Source organism: Candoia aspera, chromosome 13 (genome assembly GCF_035149785.1).
Source record: "Candoia aspera isolate rCanAsp1 chromosome 13, rCanAsp1.hap2, whole genome shotgun sequence".
Lineage (NCBI taxonomy): Eukaryota > Metazoa > Chordata > Lepidosauria > Squamata > Boidae > Candoia > Candoia aspera.
The window spans coordinates 11,157,836-11,183,238 of NC_086165.1; the positions used below are offsets into that span (position 1 = coordinate 11,157,836).

The 25,403-nt window shown below is 40.1% G+C and overlaps 1 protein-coding gene across 1 annotated transcript in view; it reads left to right on the top strand.

Moving 5' to 3' along the window:
* Window positions 1-25,403, top strand: part of ADAMTSL3 (ADAMTS like 3) — a 205,551-nt gene that overhangs the window by 39,102 nt on the left and 141,046 nt on the right. The window contains exon 2 of the mRNA XM_063313955.1: window positions 23,140-23,259. Within this exon, the coding sequence (XP_063170025.1) occupies window positions 23,140-23,259 (120 nt within the window). The remainder of the gene's footprint in view (window positions 1-23,139; window positions 23,260-25,403) is intronic.

Consider the following 25,403-nt stretch of genomic DNA (forward strand, 5'->3'; position numbering starts at 1 on the left):
TTAAGTAAGTAACGTAAGTTAAGTAAATAGCGTTAGTTAAGTAAGTAACATAAGTTAAGTAAATAGCGTAAGTTAAGTAAATAGTGCAAGTTAAGTAAGTAACGTAAGTTAAGTAAATAGCGTAAGTTAAGTAAGTAAAGTAAATTAAGTAACGTAATTTAAGTAAATAGCGTAAGTTAAGTAAGTAACGTAAGTTAAGTAAATAGCATAAGTTAAGTAAGTAACGTAAGTTAAGTAAGTAACGTAAGTTAAGTAAGTAACATAAGTTAAGTAAATAGCGTAAGTTAAGTAAGTAACATAAGTTAAGTAACGTAAGTTAAGTAACGTAAGTTAAGTAACGTAAGTTAAGTAAGTAACGTAAGTTAAGTAAGTAACGTAAGTTAAATAGTGTAAGTTAAGTAAGTAAAGTAAGTTAAGTAACGTAATTTAAGTAAATAGCGTAAGTTAAGTAAGTAACGTAAGTTAAGTAAGTAATGTAAGTTAATAGCGCAAGTTAAGTAACGTAAGTGAAGTAAGTAATGTAAGTTAATAGCGCAAGTTAAGTAACGTAAGTTAAGTAAGTAACGTAAGTTAAGTAAGTAATGTAAGTTAAGTAAAGAGCGTAAAGTAAGTAAAGAGCGTAAGTTAAGTAACGTAAGTTAAGTAAATAGCGTAAGTTAAGCAAGTAACGTAAGTTAAGTAAATAGCGCAAGTTAAGTAAGTAACGTAAGTTAAGTAAATAGCGTAAGTTAAGTAAATAGTGCAAGTTAAGTAAGTAACGTAAGTTAAGTAAATAGCGTAAGTTAAGTAAGTAACGTAATTTAAGTAAATAGCGCAAGTTAAGTAAGTAACGTAATTTAAGTAAATAGCGTAATAAAGTAAGTAACGTAAGTTAAGTAAGTAACGTAAGTTAAGTAAATAGTGTAAGTTAAGTAAGTAACGTAATTTAAGTAAATCGCGTAAGTTAAGTAAGTAACGTAATTTAAGTAAATAGCGCAAGTTAAGTAAGTAACGTAATTTAAGTAAATAGCGCAAGTTAAGTAAGTAACGTAATTTAAGTAAATAGCGTAAAAAGTAAGTAACATAAGTTAAGTAAGTAACGTAAGTTAAGTAAATAGCGTAAGTTAAGTAAGTAACGTAATTTATGTAAATAGCGTAAGTTAAGTAAGTAACGTAATTTAAGTAAATAGCGCAAGTTAAGTAAGTAACGTAATTTAAGTAAATAGCGTAAGTAAAGTAAGTAACGTAAGTTAAGTAAGTAACGTAAGTTAAGTAAATAGTGTAAGTTAAGTAAGTAACGTAAGCTAAGTAACGTAAGTTAAGTAAATAGCGTAAGTTAAGTAAATAGCGTAAGTTAAGTAAATAGCGTAAGTTAAGTAAATAGTGCAAGTTAAGTAAGTAACGTAAGTTAAGTAAATAGCGTAAGTTAAGTAAATAACGTAAGTTAAGTAAATAGTGCAAGTTAAGTAAGTAACGTAAGTTAAGTAAGTAGCGTAAGTTAAGTAAATAGTGCAAGTTAAGTAAATAGCGTAAGTTAAGTAAATAGCGTAAGTTAAGTAAATAGCGTGAGTTAAGTAAATAACGTAAGTTAAGTAAATAGTGCAAGTTAAGTAAGTAACGTAAGTTAAGTAAGTAGCGTAAGTTAAGCAAATAGCGTAAGTTAAGTAAATAGCGTAAGTTAAGTAAATAGCGTGAGTTAAGTAACGTAAGTTAAGTAAGTAATGTAAGTTAATAGCGCAAGTTAAGTAAGTAACGTAAGTTAAGTAAGTAGCGTAAGTTAAGTAAATAGCGTAAGTTAAGTAAATAGTGCAAATTAAGTAAGTAACGTAAGTTAAGTAACTAACATAAGTTAAGTAAATAGCGTAAGTTAAGTAACGTAAGTTAAGTAAACAGCGTAAGTTAAGTAAATAGCGCAAGTTAAGTAAGTGACGTAAGTTAAGTAAGTGACGTAAGTTAAGTAAGTAACGTAAGTTAAGTAAGTAACGTAAGTTAAGTAACGTAAGTTAAGTAAATAGCGTAAGTTAAGTAACGTAAGTTAAGTAAATAGCGTAAGTTAAGTAAGTGACGTAAGTGACGTAAGTGACGTAAGTTAAGTAAGTAACGTAAGTTAAGTAAATAACGTAAGTTAAGTAAGTAACGTAAGTTAAGTAAATAGCGTAAGTTAAGTAAGTAATGTAAGTTAAGTAAGTAACGTAAGTTAAGTAACGTAAGTTAAGTAAGTAACGTAAGTTAAGTAACGTAAGTTAAGTAAGTAACGTAAGTTAAGTAAATAGCGTAAGTTAAGTAAGTAACGTAAGTTAAGTAAGTAACGTAAGTTAAGTAAATACCGTAGGTTAAGTAAGTAACGTGTAATGGTTGCCTAATCCCAAATACTCAGTCTCACAAGCTCGGGCTTAAAGATAACTGATTTATTAAAGGAATAGTATGCAGATACAAAGAAAGCTGAGAATGAGCCAAAGCGCGCGAAATACAAACTTAAAAGCCTTGCCTTCAATTCAGTCCCGCCCCAAGCACCCGTCAGCACGCACCCCCTCCCAGGTGCTAGGATCCGTTACACGCGCCTGGGAAAGTAACCTTGAACAGGAATGAAAACCCAAACATACATTCCAAAGTTTCAAAACAAGGCAGAGCGCAGGAATGGAAAAACCCAGCCATGAGCAAGGCGGGTAGACACGGAAAACGATCTGACATGTGAAATGTTACGATGTTAACAGAACATTGAAACGGGGAACATGACATATCGCCCCCCCCCCCAAAACAATGCTAAGGAGCCGTTTTGTCCGGATAGTTAGAGTGAAAACGAGCAATCAGGCGGGGTGAACGGACATTGGGAGCAGAAACCCATTCAGGATGAGGGAAATGTTTCCAGCGAACGAGGTACTGCAAAGTGGAACGCTGGCGGCGGGAGTCAAGGATGTCAGCAACCTCGAAGTGCTGTTGGTCGTCAATCATGATAGGAGGTGGTGGAGCCAGTTGGGGATGCCAGCGGTCTGACTGCAGGTAGGGCTTGAGCAATCTGCAATGGAAAACAGGATGTAAACGTTTAAGGTTATGGGGTAAATCCAGTTTAAATGTAACAGGATTAATTTGTGCTATAATGGGAAAAGGACCCACAAATTTAGGGCCAAGTGTTTTGGACGGTTGCGACGATTTGATGAATTTTGTAGATAAGTAGACTTGATCTCCCACAGCAAAATTAGGTTCGTGGGAGCATTTAGCATCGGCATGGCGTTTGTAGGTGGTTTGGGCATGGTTGAGAGCTTGTTGAATGTTGAGCCACGAGTCCTTAAGAGCCCAATCAGTCAGCGAGGCTGGGAGCGGTTGCGGGTGCGGGAGTTCAGGGATCGGAACGAACTCACGCCCGAAGACAGCTTTAAAGGGAACTTGACCAGTGCTTTGATGCACAGCGTTGTTATAAGCGACTTCAGCAAATGGGAGTAAGTCCACCCAGTTGTCCTGTTGGTAATTGACAAAAGCTCGAAGGTATTGTTCAAGAGTAGAATTTACCGCTTCAGTAGAGCCATCCGTTTCCGGATGCCAAGCAGTGGATAGGGCTTGTTTGGTGCCCAGCAGTTTCAAAAATGCCCGCCAAAACTGTGACGTAAATTGTGTGCCTCTGTCACTCACCAAACGGGCAGGGATTCCGTGAAGGCGGTACACGTGAACGAGGAAGAGGCGTGCCAGCTGTTGCGCGGTGGGGATAGAAGCGCATGGGATGAAATGCGCTTGTTTAGAAAAGAAATCTTTTACCACCCAAATTACAGTTTTTCGTTGACTGGGTGGCAGGTCGACAATAAAGTCCATGGATATGTCCTGCCATGGGAAGGACGGGGTGGCCACTGGTTGGAGGAGACCTTGAGGCTTGCCGGCCTTGCGCTTTGTAGCCGCGCAGACAGGGCATGCAGTGACATATGTCTTAAGGTCCTTTAGCAAAGTTGGCCACCAGAACTGACGCCTGACCAGGTGAAGTGTTTTAAGATATCCAAAATGTCCAGCCAATTTGTCGTCGTGGCAACGCTGGAGGATTGTTTTCCGCAAAGCGTCAGGCACATAGAGACGATCGTTTCGCCAGGCAAAATTGTCAGTGAAAGTTACAGTGTGTAGGTTTGCTTGCAACCAAGTATCATTTTTAAGGTGGAACAGCAACTGTTGTTGCAAGTCTGCTGGAATTGGCAAGCGTGGTGACCGGGAGGGAGGCAGAGCGGCTTGAGGTTGAGATTGTTGCGCTCGCGCCTGGCTGCGTGTAACAGCTGCCAGACTTAGTTGTTTTTCTGTCCACACAGTACCCTGTACCGTTGGCCCTGGGCCAGCATCTTGGGGTCTGCGGGAGAGCGCATCAGCTAAAAAGTTTTTCTTGCCTGGTATGAATTTGAGGGTAAAGTCAAAACGACTGAAAAATTCAGCCCAGCGAAGTTGTTTGGGGCTGAGTTTTCGACTGGTGCTTAATGCTTCCAAGGTCTTATGGTCAGTCCAGACTTCAAAAGGGTTTGAAGCCCCTTCCAATAAGTGGCACCACGTTTCTAAAGCGGTTTTTACAGCAAAAGCCTCTTTTTCCCAAACATGCCACCGTCTCTCCGTTTCGGTGAACTTGCGAGAGAGGTAAGCACAGGGTTTTAAGGTGTCAGACTGGTCTGACTGGAGCAGTAGTGCCCCAACGGAGAAATCAGAGGCATCCACCTGTACCACGAAAGGTTTGGTGGGGTCTGGATGCTGCAAAATGGGTTCGGTAGTGAAGATTTGTTTGAGCGCCTCAAATGCCTGTTGGCAAGTTGGAGTCCATTTAAGGAGCGCTCCCGGGTTTTTAGAGCGTCGCGTATCCCCCTGATCTTTAGTTTTTAACAGTTCAGTAAGGGGGAGGGCGATTTCTGCAAAATTTTGGGCAAATGCCCTGTAGAAATTGGCGAATCCAAGGAAACTTTGTAATTGCCTCCTAGTACGTGGAGGCTCCCATGCCACAATAGCTTCAACCTTGGCAGGGTCCATTTCAATACCCTTAGCGGAAATCCTGTATCCTAGATAATCGATTTGTGACTGATGGAAAGCACACTTGGACAGTTTAGCATACAACTCAGCTTTTCTCAATTTAGTAAGCACTTGACGCACCAAGTGAATATGTTCTGACATGGTTTCAGTATAAATCAATACATCATCCAAATACACCAGTACTCCCTTAAACAGGTGGTCGTGCAAGACCTCATTGATAAGTTGCATAAAAACCCCAGGTGGCCCCGATAGACCAAAGGGCAGGACTTTGTATTGGAAAGCCCCAAGAGGACAGTTAAATGCTGTTTTCCACTTATCCCCTTCCCTTATGCGAATGCGAAAGTAGGCTTCTCTAAGATCCAATTTTGAGAAGATTTTGCCTCTGGCCAGATGCGATAACATATCTTTGATAAGGGGCAAAGGATATTTATTTAATATTGAGACTACATTGAGCCCGTGGAAATCAGTACAGAGCCTCAAGGAGCCATCCTTTTTTGGTCTAAAGAGAACAGGGGGCCCCACTGGGGAGTTTGCAGGCTCAATGAAACCCCTAGCCAGGTTTTTGTCAATGAATTCCCTTAGCGTAGTTAGCTCTTTGGGAGACATGGGATAGATTTTTGGGTGAGGTAACTTTACATTAGGAAGAAATTCGATGGCACAGTCTGTTTTCCTGTGAGGGGGCAAGCGATCTGCTTCTTTCTCCCCAAACACATCAGCCAAATCCTGGTATTGATCGGGTAATCCTTCCAATGGTGTCAGTGTTTGTACTGTAGTGTTAGCCACCCGTCCCCCCTCCATGTCCTCTAACAAGTCCTTTTCAGGTACCTTATAAAATCCATCAGAAAATGTTACAGTTCTGTGCAACCAGTTGATGAAAGGGTTTTGTTGCACAAACCAAGGCATTGCTAAAATCACCAAAGGGCCCCCCACTGGAGCTATGACAAAAGGCAATTTCTCCCAATGGGTCCCCATCTGTAAAGCCACCAGTCCTGTAGAGTGGGTGACTGCCTTCCCCCCCGCCATGGTTCCATCCAATTGCGTGAAGATCATGGGCCGTGGCAATGGGAACGTGGGCAGTTCTAGGGCAGCTACAACATCAGGATGCATCAGCGAACGGGAGCAACCCGAGTCCAGCATGGCCCAGAGTTCAACAGTTTTGGTTCTAGAGCCCAATTTTACTTTGACAGTCATTGTAGGGAAGTTCCCACTCACCGAATCGTGGTCACGCCCGGTTTCTTCCACCTGCCCAACCGCGCCCTTCAGGGCAGGTGGAAGGCTTTTCCCGCCGGCTGATCGAACTGTAATTCCTCTTCCTCTTCCCCGAATGGGAGGTCTGGAGGGTCGAGTTCGGCACATGCAGCCTTCATCTTACGTGGGAGGGATGGCGATTTTCCTGGCGCTTTTCCTGGCCGTTCTTCTGCTCGGCGTCTTGGGCACGAAGTGGCACGATGCCCATCTTTCCCGCATCTCAAGCACTGGCCTTTCGCAAATCGTCGTTCCCTCTCTTCCTCCCAGGCTTTTGGTTTAGGGCGACTCGAATATCCCGTTGGACGTGCTCCCTTCGCGATTCGAGCTTGTCTCAGTTCCTTACTATGGGCATACATTTGCAGAGCGCTTTCCGCACTGCCCGCCAACTGAATCCAGCCGTACAAAGTTTTAGGATCATCCCTACACAAAGCCCAACGGAGGTTTTCCGTCTCCAGCCCTTGCTTGAACATCTCTACCAAGGTTGATTGGGACCAGTCCTCTACCTTTCCTGCCAGGGCTTTAAATTCCAAAGCATAGTCTGCGACAGAGAGGGTTCCCTGATAAAGTTTTCTCAGGGAGCTTTTCGCTCTCTCTTGAGCCAATGGGTCTTCAAAGTGTTGTTTAAGGGACCACAGAAACTCATCAAAGTCCTTTAATTCCGTGGCCTCCGCTTGGCACAGCTGTACGTACGAATCGGCCGCCCTCCCCTTCAGCTTGTTGGCAATGAAATTAATCTTGCCCTGTTCTGACTGAAAGCTTCACCCCCAGTCCTCCATATAATGTCTAGCATTGGTGATGAAGAAGGAGAGCGTGGTAGGGTCCCCATCGAACTTCACCCCAAAGGGTGGAAAGGTTCTTACCGGCTCCACCGGCTGTGGTGGCTCTGTAAACAACAGCGTCCTTCGAGCCCCCGGTGGTGGTCGATCTCTGGATGCCCTCAGCTCCCTTCCTCCCAATTGACGGGGAGCCTGAGTCGTACTTCTTCCCCGGAATGATGATAGGGACCTCTGTCTTGGGAAAGCCAGCTGGGAGGGGTCTTCTTCCCAGTCTTCCTGTAGGGACCCCGGGCCCCTGGGGATATCCTTTAATAGGGTCACTATCATCTCCATTTTATCCTCTATTGCTTTCATGCGGGCAGGGGTGACAGGCTCTTCCAAGGGTCTATTGGTCACCACCACCCTCGGTGATAAGGGGATTTCGGGTTCCCAGGATGGTTGTGGAGATCCCCTCCCTGGTGCTGCTTCCATTTCAAGTTGGGGTTCACCCCCTGTGGCACCCTGCACCACCAACAATAGCTCATCTAATTGGACCTCTCACCTCTCCCGACGTGCTGCCCTTTGCGCTCTCGAAGTTGGAGCTAGCAGAGTCTTCGTCGAGTCCGGCTCTTCTTCGCTCCCTTCTTCGCGAAGCGGAGGTTCCATCATCGCTAGCGCTCCTCTTTACCCAAACTTTGAATGGGGCTAGCGGAACTGATATAAATGATTCTCAGCTTTATGTAATGGTTGCCTAATCCCAAATACTCAGTCTCACAAGCTCGGGCTTAAAGATAACTGATTTATTAAAGGAATAGTATGCAGATACAAAGAAAGCTGAGAATGAGCCAAAGCGCGCGAAATACAAACTTAAAAGCCTTGCCTTCAATTCAGTCCCGCCCCAAGCACCCGTCAGCACGCACCCCCTCCCAGGTGCTAGGATCCGTTACACGCGCCTGGGAAAGTAACCTTGAACAGGAATGAAAACCCAAACATACATTCCAAAGTTTCAAAACAAGGCAGAGCGCAGGAATGGAAAAACCCAGCCATGAGCAAGGCGGGTAGCCACGGAAAACGGTCTGACATCTGAAACGTTACGATGTTAACAGAACATTGAAACGGGGAACATGACATAACGTAAGTTAAGTAAGTAACGTAAGTTAAGTAAGTAACGTAAGTTAAGTAAATAGCTTAAGTTAAGTAAATAGTGCAAGTTAAGTAAGTAACGTAAGTTAAGTAAATAGCGTAAGTTAAGTAACGTAAGTTAAGTAAGTAACATAAGTTAAGTAAATAGCGTAAGTTAAGTAAGTAACGTAAGTTAAGTAAATAGCGTAAGTTAAGTAAGTAACATAAGTTAAGTAAATAGCGTAAGTTAAGTAAATAGTGCAAGTTAAGTAAGTAACGTAAGTTAAGTAAATAGCGTAAGTTAAGTAAGTAAAGTAAATTAAGTAACGTAATTTAAGTAAATAGCGTAAGTTAAGTAAGTAACGTAAGTTAAGTAAATAGCGTAAGTTAAGTAAGTAACATAAGTTAAGTAAGTAACGTAAGTTAAGTAAGTAACATAAGTTAAGTAAATAGCGTAAGTTAAGTAAGTAACATAAGTTAAGTAACGTAAGTTAAGTAACGTAAGTTAAGTAACGTAAGTTAAGTAAGTAACGTAAGTTAAGTAAGTAACGTAAGTTAAATAGTGTAAGTTAAGTAAGTAAAGTAAGTTAAGTAACGTAATTTAAGTAAATAGCGTAAGTTAAGTAAGTAACGTAAGTTAAGTAAGTAATGTAAGTTAATAGCGCAAGTTAAGTAACGTAAGTGAAGTAAGTAATGTAAGTTAATAGCGCAAGTTAAGTAACGTAAGTTAAGTAAGTAACGTAAGTTAAGTAAGTAATGTAAGTTAAGTAAATAGCGTAAAGTAAGTAAAGAGCGTAAGTTAAGTAACGTAAGTTAAGTAAATAGCGTAAGTTAAGCAAGTAACGTAAGTTAAGTAAATAGCGCAAGTTAAGTAAGTAACGTAAGTTAAGTAAGTAACGTAAGTTAAGTAAATAGCGTAAGTTAAGTAAGTAAGTTAAGTAAATAGCGTAAAGTAAGTAAAGAGCGTAAGTTAAGTAAGTAACGTAAGTTAAGTAAGTAACATAAGTTAAGTAAGTAATGTAAGTTAAGTAAATAGCATAAAGTAAGTAAAGAGTGTAAGTTAAGTAAGTAACGTAAGTTAAGTAAATAGCGTAAAGTGGTAAGAGATTTCTTGCAGGATGGGTACTAGCCCTGTAATGTTCTCCAGGTGATGAACTGGAGTCCTTCAGATCTTGGTGGACTACAAACCATTAGGTCATCCTGAGTTAGTCTGATGAGAGATTGAGAACTTGTAATTCTTAAGGTATTTCAAGTAAACCCCCCCCCACAACTTAGGAGTTGTAAGAATGAATTCAGTGCAAATGTTAAGGAGAACTGGAAAAATAATGTATTTCTAAAGTTTGTCTAGCTAAGTACCTAATCTGATTTGAACTTGGCAGAAATTCATTTCTGAGAAAGTGTGAGGAGAACCTAGCAGTAATGTTTTGGCAATACCCAGATCTCTAGTTTTAATTTAATTCATAAATAGTGTAGGGAGTTCTGTCTGTTTAATAGATGAAAAAAATGACAGCTCTGAAATACTGTGGCTCTCACAAGGTTTTAACATTTTTTTTCTTTAATTACAGTTTGGACACCAAACAATCCCATATTAATTTGGTTTGGCTGTTGGCTGTGGCCTAAATCATGCATCATGCTAAGTGGTTTCCTTAGCCATAGTTTACTGAAGAAACCACAATTATGTGGGGTTGTGCAGTGCACTAAGCCATAAAATATAGTTTATAAACTAGAGTGGTTGAATTCACATAACACATTGAACCAAAATCAGTCAACCACTTTATGACTTAGCTTGTTAGGGGAACCCAAGTCATGCTTTGTTTCTGTGCTTTCAACATCCGTTATTCTGTCATCTCTGAAACCTTCAACTCTGCAATTGTAATCTCTTGAATTTTCCCCACCATCTATGCATTTCCACACTAACACTATTTCCAGCTTCCTTCATCATTCACTCTGCAACTCATTTTTCTCCCATCTGCTGTTTCAACTTGACCTTTTTTCATTTGGCTGGATAATATTTCCAGAGCTGATATTAAGATGGAGCTGGCATGTATTTGCTGGTAGTCGGGGTCCTGTGCAGGTAAATGAAAGATGAGCGTCCAGAGAAGCTGACTTAGCTGAAAATAGGCAATGATCTGATGCCAGGAAGTAGATTGCTCAATCTGCGTGGCCCTTTTACTTAACAGGTTTCTTGGGCTGAGCAGTTGCAGTCTCTCCTCCTGCCCTTGGAACAGCCCTTCTATTTACAAATTGGCCCAGTGGTGCTGGGAATCAGGCTCCATTGCTAGATTCTCTGGTTTGAATCATCTTTTATTTTCCACCCACTCTGAGTGAAGCGTTCTGATTACACTCCAGTACTGTGCAAATGATGATTTATTATTAATATCAGTAAAATAATACTGAGTCGAGGGAAAGCAGTAAGATTTAACTTGATGTACTCCAGTGTGCATTCATCTAAAGTAAGAACTGTGTGATATGCCAGACTATCTAAAGGAATTGTCAAGGAATTCATACATCACTGTTTCTCAACTCATGGGCTTCCTTTAAAGTCGTCTGTCTTGTGACTGTTCTTTTCCTAACTGAGCACCAGATATCTATTCTTTCAATAAGCACATGGAGGCACTTATATGTGGCCATGGGTGCATGGTCAGCTATTGCATGGAGACATATGCAAATTGGTGTGAAGTGATTATGGAGGAAACATTGCAGAAGAGAGTTCTTCCTCCTGTTAAATGCAACTCCTATACCAGGCTTTCCCAAGCTGGTGCTCTCGGGGCATCTGAAGGGCATGTAACTGGGGGATGATTGCTCTGCATTGTCATACTTAGCAATTCAGTGCTGTTTCGAAAAGGCTTCATGTAAGTCATCTAACTGCCCAGAGTCCCTCCTTGGGGGGGAGATGGGTGGTGATAAAATTAGATAAACAAACAAACAAATAAATAAAATATTGAACATTTCACTACAAGTCTTAATTGTTTCTTCTATTTTGTGAAGGTTGCATTTGTTGCTCCATGCATTTTGTGTATTGGCCTGAAAGTTGAGGAATGTGATAGGAATGTGGAGGGATTACATAACAGCGTTGGAAAGCTGCTCCTCACTTGCCTTGTAGCCATCTGGATGCAGTCCCTCATGGAATATGGTTTTTGAACAGTTTTCTTTGAAACTTTAGTTTTCTTTTTCTCTCTCTCTGATTTTTGACAGGCTTTCCCCACTTCTTTAAATTACTGTATGGAGATCTTGCACTTTTACACAGAAGGATTTGCTTAGGCCAGTCTTCTAATGACAACATTGGGACAAAAAACAACCCCAAACCAAACTTGATTTTTTAAAACTTGCAAACTTTTTTTAAAATAATGGAAGGATGAGAATCACCTGTCCTCAGAGTCTGGAGACTTGATTCTTTAAGTTGTTGTCCTTGATTAACTTGACCTCTGTCTCTTGATGTTGGAGATACCTCCAGTTCAATCTGAGAAGCAGGCCAACCATTACATGTGAAGACAGCTCATTCTGTTGTGTGTTTGTGCTGAGAATGTCAAAAAATATGTCACTTCCACATGTTTTTAGGTTAGGGTTAGGGTCCTCAACCAATTCTCTTATAGCTCTGCTGCCCCTAATCTCAAATTGCTTCAGATCTTGAGTTGTGTAGGCATTGGGTATGGGCATTTTTCCCATTGGGGAAAATTCCTCAGTTTGTCCCCACCCCCACTCTCAAAGCTGGGTAAGCCACTGTAGTCTCATGCACAGACTTTAGGACAGTTTAGCAAGCAAGCTGTGGCCAGGATTGCAGTGGGGGTGGGTGGGGGCGATGTGATGAGACAAGGACAGACTGAGTTCTTGCTACGGTTGCATGAAAACAGTTGAGGGCTGTCCTGAGATGAAGGGCAAATATGTATTAAGGGGGCAGATATGCTAATGGTGTGGAAGTGCCCAGTGACATCCAAGCAGATTTAAATTGCTTGCTCCAAGCAGAGGTCTATTGGGAAAGGGCAAATTCAGAAAAAGAGAAAGACCACTAAGCCCACTCTGTGGTTGGTTCTTTTTTGAGCTTGTGAGACACTTTCATTCTAACAACACATGGTTAAAGTTATCGATCTAGTGTAGCTAAAGGCTCTTCAGCCAAGAGCAGAAGTCTTGTTTATAGGCATTAACCAAAATTATCTCCAATTGAGTTTTAAATGTTAAGTGATGTAACTTCTACAGTTGTATGTTAAAAGTGGCCTAATAGTGATTCTGGCAGATTCATTCTTAATTCTCTTTCAGGGTGGATTGAGAAATCCTAATGGAGGAACTTCATTCTAAATATTTTTGCTTAATTAAACACAAACAAAGAAAGCTCTTCGGGATTCTGAGCAGGGTCCAAACCACTTAACTTGACATACCTACTTAGCATTAGCCATTGATTTTAGTGGGATTAAGGCTGCAATTCTGAAGGCTGTGATTCTCGATCCACTCAATCAGCAGAAGACCCATTGAAGTCATATGTAGTGCTCCTCAAACAAGTCATGTTAGGAATTCAATTCAGTTGCAGCTAGGGCCTCCTTTTTCCATCTGGCTGAATTATGCATGCTCTAATTGGAACGTGTTTTAGAATTGGAATTCTGATTCCTGTTGACTTATTGGGAATAAAGCATCTGGCAGCTTAGTGCGGGCTGACACATTGCTTGGTGTGGTAGCCTTATGAAACTGGGAATCTCTTTAATTCGTAAGCATATTGTGCAGCATTTGTTTCATCCTTTGTTCAAAGTGCTTCATGCATGTTGCTTTGTGAAGTTTACAGCAGTTCTGAAACTTGCAAGGAATTTATTTTGCTGAAACTGGCATGAGCTCTTATGGTCAGCCTATAGTTTGCTGATATAGTGAGTTTCTACTTGGATATTACAGCATAATTTCAAGTATCATGACAGCCATAGAGTAAAGGTAGTCTGAATCCTTGTATTGCTCTTAAGAAATCACTTCTTAAAAAACAGAGATTTTTGATGTCAGATTTTTTGTAAGAATTTAAGAAGGGTGTTGTTCCATCCCAACCAAGGAAGCTCCAATTCAGCATCCCTTTCTCTTATGCTGCACAACTGGATATCTGTAGCTTGTTCCATTTTGTGCTCCCCAGCAACTGACATTCAGAAGCACACTTTTCAATTATCCATTTTCATGATTTCTATCTTGCTTTTGTTGTAAGTTGAGCTTAAAATAAATAGTAAAACATGAACTTGTGAATCCAAGCCATGCCAGTGGCCTGGGAATGGCAGAGTCAGAGCAGTAAAAATATTGAAATTTACTGAGTCCTTACTGCAGTGCACCCCAAATTCTTGCAGCTGGAACTTGCCCTGTACTCTGTTATGGGTACAGTTGGGAATGCTCCCCCAGATTTGGCATCTGTGGAGATCTGAGGGCACAGGCTTCATGTTGGTCCAGGTAGGTCTAAAAAAAGGGGAAATGTTGGATATTTATAATTTTTATAATTATAAATATTTATAATATTTATAATTGACTGTATTGGTATCTTATTAATTTATTTGCTGTTTAAACTCTGTTTAACAAGAATTGCCATTTTGGAGTTAAGCTAAAAGGGGAAGGCCACAGAGCCAAAGTTGCACCATTTTTTTATTAATCTTTTAATTGCTTTTTTAGATAAACACCATTTTTGAAAAAAGGAAGAAGGCTTAGAGAGCAGTGAGTTAAGACTCCGTTCTATCACAGAAGATACTTCTTCTAGGAATGCTTTGTATACCAATAACCTTTCAGTTCCTATTATCTGCTGCCTGCTGCCTTAAAGTAGGGCAGCTGCCTTTAGCCCTGTGTCAAAATTTTGCAAATGCCAAAACCAATCTGTTCAGCAGCTATATTTGTCCTCTTGGGCTAGAAGCATGCTATGGCAAACTTTGGTCCCCTCCAGGCATTTCAGATAGAAAGAATCCATCAAGACATATATGTGGGGATATCTGACTGGACTTGCAGGACATTCTTGGGGGTGGCTCGCACCCTAGAGTCCCTCCCACCAGCTTGGATTTTATACCCTCTTGGATTTGATATTTCTTTATTGTATTTTATAAGAATTGTGATGTTGCCGCTTTTATGAGATTTTAATGTTTATGTTTGGAGCTTGATTTTATTGTAAATCGCCAGAGTCCCTCTTTTGTGGGAGATGGCTGGCAATTAAATTTGAATAATAAATAGATAAATACATAAATATTACTCTGACAAATATGTATGTGCAAGCAGATAAAAAAGTGATTCACTCTCTTTCTGTATTTCTCATTCTTAATTTATTTTTTCCTGTCCACCAGTCCCAAAAAAGACTTTCCCCCCTTTCGTCAGGTGAACTTACTGCTTTCTCTGGTAGGACCTGACTGGTTTCCATAATTATCTTTCAGCTCCTCCGGTATTATTCTTTCAAGCCTAACCTTGTGGCTGCAGGAATTTCTTATTCCCCAAATGGCTAATAACAACACTGAAAGGAATCACATTTTTTCCATCCGATGCAAATGCAAAGACACAAAGCACCAGGCTAAGCTGGACCAAAGGCCCATCTTGTCTGCCACTGTGTTCCCCAAGTGGCCAGCTAGGTTGTGAAAGCATTAGCAGCTTCTTGCTTTGTGTTCTCCAGTGTGTGATATTCTTTGGATCCTGGAGATGGTCAACAAGCGTGCTGTCTCTCTGCTCCATGATATTACCTAATCCCTTTTCAAAAGCCTTACGTGTGGGTGGCCGTCACTACATTTTTTGGCAATGGTGTCTATAATTTAACTATATGCACCATGAGAAAGGTTTTTTCATCTGTCAGCTCCATTGGATGGTCCTGAATTCTAGAATTAACATATCTCATGCCATTGCCTGTTTTTCTTTTGTTCTAAAAAGCCCTCCAGAGGAAGTGGTTTCCTGATTGTTATGGGTGCTTTTTCTTTTGCGCCTTCCCTACCTCTGCTGTGCCTTAAAAAGCTACTGTATAACTTACTGCAAATATGATTGCACTACCCACAGCAAGAAAGCAGGAGAAGCCTTTTATATGATTAATGGAACAATCCAAGAAGGACAGTGAACACATGCTGTGGGACATGGTCTTTATGGTAGTCTCTCATGGCCTCCTCAGATAATTATCTTTGGAGGACAAGGAAGAGCCAGGAGGAGGCCTGGTGAAACAATGGGGGCTGGAAGCAAGCTCCTATCAAGGCATCTGGTGAGGAATTGGCAGCCCCAGATCCTGATCAAGCTTCTCTGAGCCTTCTTTAAGTTTGTGGAAGTGACACACACACAAACACACACAAAATGCAAGACTGCAGGAAAGGACTCCTTGGGAATCCTTGCAGTATGTCAGCACTTTGAGATGAGCAGGTGCAACCCCAGAGTGGGCTAGGTTAGGGCACAGGCTTAAATACTGGAATGTAAAACTTGCCATTTGGAAGCGACATAGTACTGGAAGCCAAGTCTTCACCTTGCATTCTCTTATCAGGCTCCTTGCCTTGTACTCTAGGGCTGACTCAAACCCAGGTCCTTGCTTTTGTCTTGTACTTTCTGATACAGGAAACCCTTTTGCTTCCTCTGCTGATTTCTTGAGTTGTTGAACCTTATCTCTGCTTCACTCCCTGGCTGCCTCTTATTGATCAGAAGGAAGACTCCTGTCTAGTAACTCTTCTCTACCTGCCAAGTGCCCAGGATCTCCTGAAGGAACAGACCACAGAAGGTTCTGCTTCTTAAAGTGATTGAACTAGTTAGTATAGAAGCCAGGGGCTGTACAGCTTCATAGATCTTCCAGTTTGAGGGATCTAGAGAGAATGAAGAAGGAAAAATGAGTATGATGTTGGGAGTTTGGGGGAACGGGAGTCCAGAAAGCTTGTGTGGCCACATACAGAAAACCAAGCCACATATGGCAATAGTCTTTGGAGTCTGTGCTAGGCTTGTTTTCCTTCCTGAGCAATACCTATAGCATAGTTAGTCTTGCTGCACAAAAGCATATTACTGCTAAGCTTCTTGAGTTATTGTGGAACTTGAAGAATTCCTGGACTGAAAATCCTGGAAGCACTTGTAGGAGATCCACAGAGAAAAGTATTTTTTAAGGAACAAGAAAAAAGTGCCTATGAAAGGGGCGGGGTACATGGAGGAATGTCAAATGCATTCAGCTACTCAGGAAACAGCCTGTGTTTTTTGGAGCTGGGCAATTAGTTCTAGAGCCTCCCCCAAATTTTGGCATCATCTAGCTCTTGGCTCCCCTTGGTTGGTCTTTCTAAATTCTTATGTTATGAAGCAATCTATTTTGCTTGTCTCAAAGCTCTACATACCTTGCTTCCGATAATTTCAGGGCAAGTCAAGGGACGAAAGAGCCAAGTGTGGCGCGGATCCAATTCTGTCTGAACTGGTTGACTGGGGGTCAGTCAGTCATCTGGTACCCAAATACTGCAGTGAACGAAAGTAGGACTTGGGCAAAACGAAACAAAACCCTTGGAAACCCAAGGCTATAACTACAGTTTTCCTGGGCAAAATGCCAGACACTGATTATTTTACCCTGTAACATTTTCCCAAATTCTGTCTTGGACAATGGTGGTGTCCAGATAGCAACTCTTGGCTGTGGCTTTTAGCTTTGTTGATGATGATTTATTACAATTAATTTAATTTAAAGCCAAGTAAGTTGGATGAATCCCTCCTCTTCTATTCTCCTACCAGATCTCTGAGTTAAGTGGAATGGGAACTGGCTCAAGATCACCCAGTAAATCCCCAAAGCCTATTTTAAATTTTTGGTTAATGCATTTCCTCTACATATGTATACATAAACCTGAAATATTATGACCCAGCTGTCCAGAGAAATTGGATAAAGGTATTTTACAAAAGAGATCATAATGAGAGAATGATCTTTTATTTTAGAATTAGGGTAACAGTTTGAAATTTGCCTGCATCGTCAGTGTTGCTAGGCAGCTTGAAGTAACAATAATTTTAATGGTTTGTTGGGGATGATAATAGTGTTAGTGGAGGAACAAAAGTGAGACTGATGAAATTGTTCTTTCAAATCTAATCACAGACAGAAGTCTGTGATCTGACTTTAAGCCCTTTAAGGGCACATTCTTCTCTAACTATAATTTGGAAATAATAATTTCTGACCAGCCTTGTAGGACCCTTGGAAGAGGCATTAGATGACATATATGACATGCATGAAGAAGGCTCAGTAAGAATCGAGCTGCAGAACGCTTAATACAGAGAACCTCCCTTCCTTTATTAAAGCCAATGTTCCATCTTACTCTCTCTTTAACCCATGAAGAATTATTAATTTTAAAAAGATAATTATCCATAATTGTAACATGCTTGCATATGGCCACATTGTCAATGCAAGGTGCAACCTGTATAGGTGTTTAACTTAGGAAGCTGCATTTACTGGGGATAGCAGTCAAAATCTTTAGGGACTGTGGATACCTTCATTCTTCCAATGAGAAAATGCAAACACAGGAGGTTGGAACCAGGCCCATGGTTAGACAGTGGCTAAATGGAAGCTTGATCAGGGGGCAAAAGAGCAAGAGGAAGAGATGAGTTTCTTGAAGGCAATAAGCAGAACAGAGATGCCTAGTATTTGGCTTTTACCGAAGTGAAAGTTGTTGTGGTGTTGAACTAGCAGCCCCGTCTTTCCAGCTGAGGCCTTTCATACAAGCTCCAGGGTCATTTGGGGTTGGTGAGCAGTGCAGCCAAGCAGAATTCTGTGGGTGGAGTGAGTGAATCCACTTAAGGGTTGAACCTTCTGGCTGAGAAAATCTGAGCTTGTGTGTTTAGCATGTCTTCCCCTGGGTGGAGATGGGCTTAAGTGCTGAACCTAAACAGAAAAATTTCAGATGGCTTGGGACTCTACCCACCCACCTTTCACAATGTTTTATGTTATTTATCTGCCTAAGTATACCCATAATCCTTTAGGAAGAGCTAGTCTGGCTGTAGGAGTACTATGTACCACCACTTTTTTTTTTTTTAATGAGCAGGAGCATTGTGCTTTTTGAAAAACGAATTTAAAAACTAGGTAACTTTTTTTCCCCCCAAGCATACAGATAGTGGTTGTTTTACCAGTTGACTTGTTAGCCGTGAAACCATTTAAGCAATGCAGGAAATCGACAAAGTTAGAGTTAAACTGTGGGTGGCTGTATGAAGAGAGAATCTGGAACAGAGAGCCAAGACTGAAGACTAGTGAAGAGCTAAAGACAGGACCAGAGAAGAAACTGGAAATCAGAACTAAGCCCCCTCCCTGCCCCCCATTTAGAAAAAGCGAATGGCTAGCCTTAGTGATGGACTTAAGGCAGACCTAGAAGGCTCTTCTGACAAGCTCACCACCCAAGGCTAGAAAGTTCTTGTTGAGAGCTTGTATGATTAAGTACATCGTGGAGCCATTCTGAATGCTTAAGCTGAGTAGGACCAGCGGTCTAGGTAACCCAAGAACATCACCTCTGTTTGACTGGGGCTTTTCAGAATCCTTGCCAAATTTGCTAATTGGAGAAGCCACATGCTACACACGTGAGTTTTGCAAAGAGCAGGAACATAATGTGTCACTAACCATTGGCATGAACTTGCTGCCCTAAAGAAAAGTAGATCGTGTAATGTAGTGCTCTCAATATTTAAATAAGAATCACAACATTTGCATTAAATAATAAGTGTACATGTTCTGTGCTATTAACATCACAGTACCATTGTTACACATAAAAGCCTTTTATCCTCTGCTCAGATTTCAAAATATTTATCTAAGTTAAAACATAAAAGGGAATCAGCTACAAACTGACTTTTAAAATAATCTCTTACACCAACTACTGTAAATCCTGTCTATACTTTCATCCCATGTTAAAGGAAGTGAATTGCTGTTTAACTAGAGTTTGCAGTGCCAGTAACAGGCTTATTATTCAAGTAATTCCCTAAAGGTTTGCATTCCTGCTTAAATCTATTTATACTCTACCAAAGCTGTTTTACCTAAAGATACCATGCTCCAACAGCCTAATCCGGTAATAAACTATTCCCTCAGTTGGGAGATTTCTTTTTCATTACCTGGTTTATGAATATCTAGCTGCTCTTTCAAACAAGTTAATAAATAAGTCTTTGAATATATTGGTCACTCTCTTTCAATTGCAGGGTTTTATTAATTGTGAAATATCCTGCCAGGTTTTTTTTTTTTAATGGTAGGGTGAGTCCATCAATTTAAGAATTATTTTTTCTGTATTTTCAGCAAGTATCTTTGACACCCCGGCTAGATTCTTACATACCATGGAAGGTGGCACATACCATTCAATTAAAAAATTGTAAGAATTTTCTATTAATGACCAGGATGCAGAATACCTACCACATTAGTAATTTGGCCCGAGTTCCAGGTGTGATATTGATGCTGCTTGGTTTACCTGGGTCCTTGTGAAATACAAGTGAAAAACACTGCAAAGATTTGAGACTTAGAATCGAGCTCAGATCCTGAAACTTTTAGCCTACCAACCTATGCTTTATGTTTCCTGAAATTTTTGTTGGAGAATAGAATCTTGAGTAATTTAAATTAAGGTCCACTAGTAGGCATACGAGCTGGGGCATCATAAAAGTCAGCAATTTGTTACTTTTAAAAAATCCCAGAAGACAATGGTAAACTGATGATGATGGTGATGCTATCCTTTCAATTATGTCCGATTCTTGGCAATTCTATGGATTTTATGGTAAACCATTTCTATATGAATGCAAAAAACCCCCCAAAAAACAAAACGGCATGGATGTGTCCATGTCAGTCACAAAGAGTCCAGCTTGATTTGAAGGAGACTTGACTTTCCAATTTCTCAAGTATCTCTTGTTCAGTAGCCCATTAATCTCAACTCTGATTGCATCTTTCCACATATGACCTTTGTCTTATTTATATTTTATTTCTTTTTTGTGTTACAGTCCATCCTTCAAAGATGGATTGAGCATATATATTTCCCTGTGGAATCACTTCAGTAAATTTTACTTGTTGCTTTCTGCTCCAGCTGTTTGGGTCACTAGCAAAGGATAAAAAGGGCTCCAGGATTACTCCTGGAGGAAATCTGCTGGTTGCTGCTCTATGATTTTGTCTTTCAACAGGGGCATTAGTCATCTTTCCTTCTAACTGGCTGTATTCCCCAGCTCCCACTGTCGGCACTAATACCCATCTTTTTCTATTTTCTCTTATTCTCATATGCTCCATGGAAATCCTTGCAGGGAACATTAACTCCATTTTACTTGTAAGGCCCCTGATGTTTTCCTGTTTATGTTCTTTGCCAGAATTTTAGAGAGAAGATAGAAACAACATTTTAAGAAGAGGGTTTTTTTTTTAATCTTACAGGAGAGTTGAATAAGAAAAAGAAAATCCAGCAGCAGCTACTGGTTGTCCATGACAGAATCTACTAGTCTACTTTCCAGTCATTAGAAAAGTTTGCCATTGGTTCAAAAATCAAATCCGTTTTTGCATTTTAATTGATAAATTGGCATGTATGTAAACTCCTTTTTAGCTTAAAGGTATTTCTTTTCAGCGCCCCTAATGCAAAAGATTAAGATTGATGGATAAGCAAGTTGCTAGCTGATGAGTTTCAGGAATTGGCATTTACTTTGATTGCATTAATTACAAAGCCAGTTTTATAATGACGGAATTCTCTGCCCGGCAAAGCTTGCCTGGTGTTTGTTTGTTTTTAGCACCATGTGATCACTCTTTTATTTTCTTAGGCTTTGATTGTTTTGCAGCTGCTGTTTTTAATAGTCTGTTTTCATTCTAATTTTAAATGTTTCTGAAAAACATTTTTCTATGAGAGAGCTCTTCCCTACCAAAATTTTTATGCAAGACTAGCACAGAAATGAAAAAGAGTTAAAATAAACAATATGCTTTATCTGCCTTCAGCTTTAGAACAACTGTGTAACAGGCACAGGCATCTTAACGTGTGTTATATGGACTCTTCTGATTTGCACTGACAGAATGTTGAGATCGTTCCATTATTTTAAGCAAGATGTAAAATATCCTTGCAAATTATTTTTAGGAATTGAGAGTACCATAGTTTTTCATAATGTTGTATAGGGAATTGATTGCTGTCTGATTTGATCCAGTATGTTGATTTGAACAAAATAGCATTTTTTCCCCCAAGGGTAGTTTTTATTGCAAGTTGTAGAAATCCCTCCCACGTTTGAATGTATTATGTATTGGAAAGGAAAGTTCTGTGTTAGACAAAATTTATATACTTGAAGTTTTTGGATGCTATAGGCTTGCATTTGCCTCAAATGTTATTCTGCTCTTAATAGCATTTAGTAGGTCGCTATTATTATAAAGCTGAATCTGTTTGCTTTCTTTCTCTCTCTCCCCAAAATTTATTGGGTGCTTAATATTCAAGCCAGTAAAGATTGCAGAAGTGTTTCCATTCTAACAGTTACCCTCTTGGGTTGAATTTTTCCATGCTTCTGGCCTTAATTCAGATTGCTGTAGTGGAATACAAACCAAAGGTAATAAAATGTATGGGAATTCTGCCACTGGTTTCAATTGTTTGCACTCGGTGGGAGAAAGCTTTTTGGAGTGTGTACTTTATTAAACAAGCAAATAACAACAAGAAGAATAGCCACGGTGTAATGTGATGGTGCAGTCAAGACAAATAAATAAATATCAAAATGGTATGTAAATATGTATTTATACAGATATAGAAAAAAAACATCTCATATATTTTAACCCTTAGTCTTATTAAGGTGAATCTGGAAAATTAAAATTTCAGAAGGGTGGAGTTTGGAATTTTTGTAATAAAGAAAGCAACTTCAAAGTATTTAAACAGATTGCTGACCTGTCAAAAGAAAAATAATTCAAATGTTAAAAACTAGCATTTATCGACAATCTGCTGCTGCAAAGGCAGCTATAGATTTATCCTTACAATATTGTACACTTATTCCTTTGGCAACTCTTTCCCCCCATGCATTAAAAAGCCATAATGCTTGATGGATTGATAAATTCCAGTGTGGCTTAATGTTAGGCATAGAAGTGTTTCATTTTATACTGAGTTCTGTAGTGATCCTGTTATGTTACTGAGTGAATTCCTTTCTCTTCAGCATCTCTGCAGCTGCTGTGGAGCAGTTTGGATCAAAACTGCAGTGGAAGTAGAGGGAAATCTCATCCAGGTTAGGTCCCTTGTTGGAAGGAATCAATTCTGATTCTTCAGATATTTCTGTCAATTGAATTAGGCTTCAGTGGGGATACCGTCAGGTAGGTCTGAATCTAGTTCTTGACTGTTCCCTTTCGAATGCAGATGGGAACTCACCTGGTCCAATCATTCTTTAGTAGTGCAAGGAATCCCACATTGTCCCCTCTTAAAATAGGTAAAATCTTCTCCACAAATTAAATGAAGAATTGTGGTAATCACAATCCTGGTCAGTGATGAGGCCCACCAAGTGTTTAATTGACTAGACTTGTACGTTACACTAAGCCATGATTTTGTAAACCATGGTTGGTTGAATAAACCCAGTTGTCTGGTTTTCAAATGGTGCTCAGTCATAAACTATGCTTTATACACCACAGTAATTAGGTTCACACAACATATTAAGCCAAATTATTATGGGGCGAGAGGGAGGACAGTAGATCGTGGAGGTGGCTGGTGCCGTGATGTGGCCCCTGTAAATGCCATCATGACCATCTTGGATTTTATATCTTATATCTTATATTTTACATTTTACATTTTCTATTTATTATATTATATTGTGTAATGAATTTTTATTCTTTTATTTATTGTAAGCCGCCCAGAGTCATCATTGAACGAGATTGGGCGGTGGATAAATGGAATAAATAAAATTAAATTAAATTAAATAAATTAAATTAAATAAGTAAGTAAATTCAAGGCAGGCATGTTAGCCAGCTATTGAAAGAGAAGGGAAAAGCTTGCAGAGAAGGACAATGTGTTCATTCCCATGGCTAAATTAAGCTGTGTATTATGGTCTGCACCGGCCCGGTGTGTGTATTCAGTAACCTACAGTCAATGAAGGAGAAAACACTATGTTCATTTTCTAGTTCAGTGTTGTGATGAGAAATCTGTATGGCTTGAAAGGTTTGGATGTCTTTTTCTTTTGAAGCTGTAACAGACTATCTTGTATTCTTTTACAGACAACAGCAGAGCAGTTACAAGATGCCTACTTCTTGCCTGAATTTGTCCTTTCCCCACAAGGAAGTTTTTTAGAAGACACCACAGGAGAGCAGTTCCTTACTTACCGCTATGATGATCAGGTTTGTCTGCTGAGTATGAAGATGAGGATGAACCTTTTATCCACTTAGGAAAATGCTGGGGTCTCTATGCTTGTTGGTGTGCTGTGTTGATTGTCTCTGTGTCTAAGACGTTACAGGTAGTCCTTATTTAGCAACTGCCTCATTTAGCGAAGGTGATGAAAAAGTAACTTGAGGGCCAGTCCTCACATTGATGACCATCTCAGGTCTGTAAAGCAAAGGAAAGCTGAAGTCAGTTTCACTTAGCAACTGCTTCACTTAATGACCAAGTTGCAGCTCCCAATTGTGGTTGCTAAACAAGGACTACCTGTATTGTGCTTAGATTAATGGACAGCTACAAAAATGAATCCCTGTCCGAAGAGGAGGAGCTCTCAGTTTTCATAGGTGGGCACAAATTAAGAATCTGAGCAGAAGGTAGCTATATATGACCCCTGGAACATAACCCATTATGTTCTTCCTTTTCAATTCCCACTGAAAGAATGAAAAATGAGAAAGTGTGTGCTAATGAGACTCATGCATTCGAATATTCCAGTGAATTGTGTTCTGTGTTAACTACCACATAAAAATGTCCTTTTACAAAGAGATGACTCAGGTTAGTTTTGTCTGTGTTCATTCAGAAATCCATTCCATTCCATTTCTGCATTGATCTGTGAGGGACTTGGTGTTGGAAGGAGAGTTGAGCAAAGATCTGCATACTTTGATAATGATGTTAGTAACAATGTATTTTAGACACAAGTTGGGATGTTTTTAAAAGCCAAAAAAAATCATCACCAGTTTTAGAGAATGGAAAGAATAACTGTTTTCTCAAAGGTCGGTTAATTCAGGAAGTGGAAATTATATTGGTTTCCTTTGAAATGAAGACCAAATTGTCTTCTGTAGCAATCCAAATACTTTACAAAGGAATTTCTTATAATCACCTAACTCAAGTCATAGTGAAGTGTAAGACAGAAACACTGTGAACTCTCCTATTGTACTTTTTTTAACAGAACATTTTTAATATTCACAAAAGCATCTTAGAGAAGTCCCTAAATACAGTTAGCACTGAGTAATTTGTAGCCATGGAATGTATCATTTCCCACATTTATAGTTTTGCAGTACTGGTTTATTTTGAGCTCAGTGAATTTTTTTAAAAAGTGAAATTACAAAGGGAGTTAGTAATGGATGAAGCAGGGAGTCTGGAAAATAACAAACCATGTTTCTTATAATTAGACTGGCAATGGGTAGTCCAGAAGCAATAGATAATTGCGCTAAATGTGGAGTAGAGATATAATGGCTAAGAAAACAGCATGAAAGAGGCTCTGTTAATCTTGGCAAAGGATCTAAAATTAACCTGGGAAGGGTGTAACGTGCTGTGAAAATTTATTCCTGACACAAGACCTCCCCCAAACACATTGATCTTTACATGAAATTGGTGGGATTTGTATCATGGACACTCAAAGCACATGGGTAGCACAGTGTGAGTCGTGCAGAGATTTATAGGCCCCTAATCTGTGTAAGAGTTCGTGTGGCGCAGAGTGGTAGGCGGCAGTATTGCAACCGAAAACTCTCCCCACGACCCGAGTTCGATCCCAGTGGAAGGTGGATTCTCTCTCGGGTAGCCGGCTCAGGTCGACTCAGCCCTCCATCCTTCCGAGGTCGGTAAAATGAGTACCCAGCTTGCTGGGGAAGGTGACGGCTGGGGAAGGCAATGGCAAACCACCCCGCTCTATAGTCTGCCAGGAAAACGTCGCGAAAGCAGCGTCCCCCCAAAGGGTCAGACAGGGGACCTTTCACCTTTCAAGCTGTGTAAATGGTAAAGGGGGAGTTTTCCTTTCTCCTCACCCAGCCATCCTGGCTCCAGGTAATTGTGCTCATTGCATCCACTCTTTCCCTCAAACATAGCATGATATATGAGAATGATGGCCATGTTTGATTACAATTTCCAGAAGTGCCCAAGGCCTGTCTGACCTTTTCAGGTTGAGCAAGGAAAGCACATCCTTTAAAATGCAATATTTTGTTGCTGTTTTGTTTTGGTCACTGTTTGGAGGAAAAATAGATTTTCTTCCCCCAACATGCCTGCTTTTGCAGATGATGAATTAGGAAGCACTTTCCACCTGTCGCTGCTCTCCATGTGGGCTATCTACAACCATCTCTTTGGCACTTCTTTT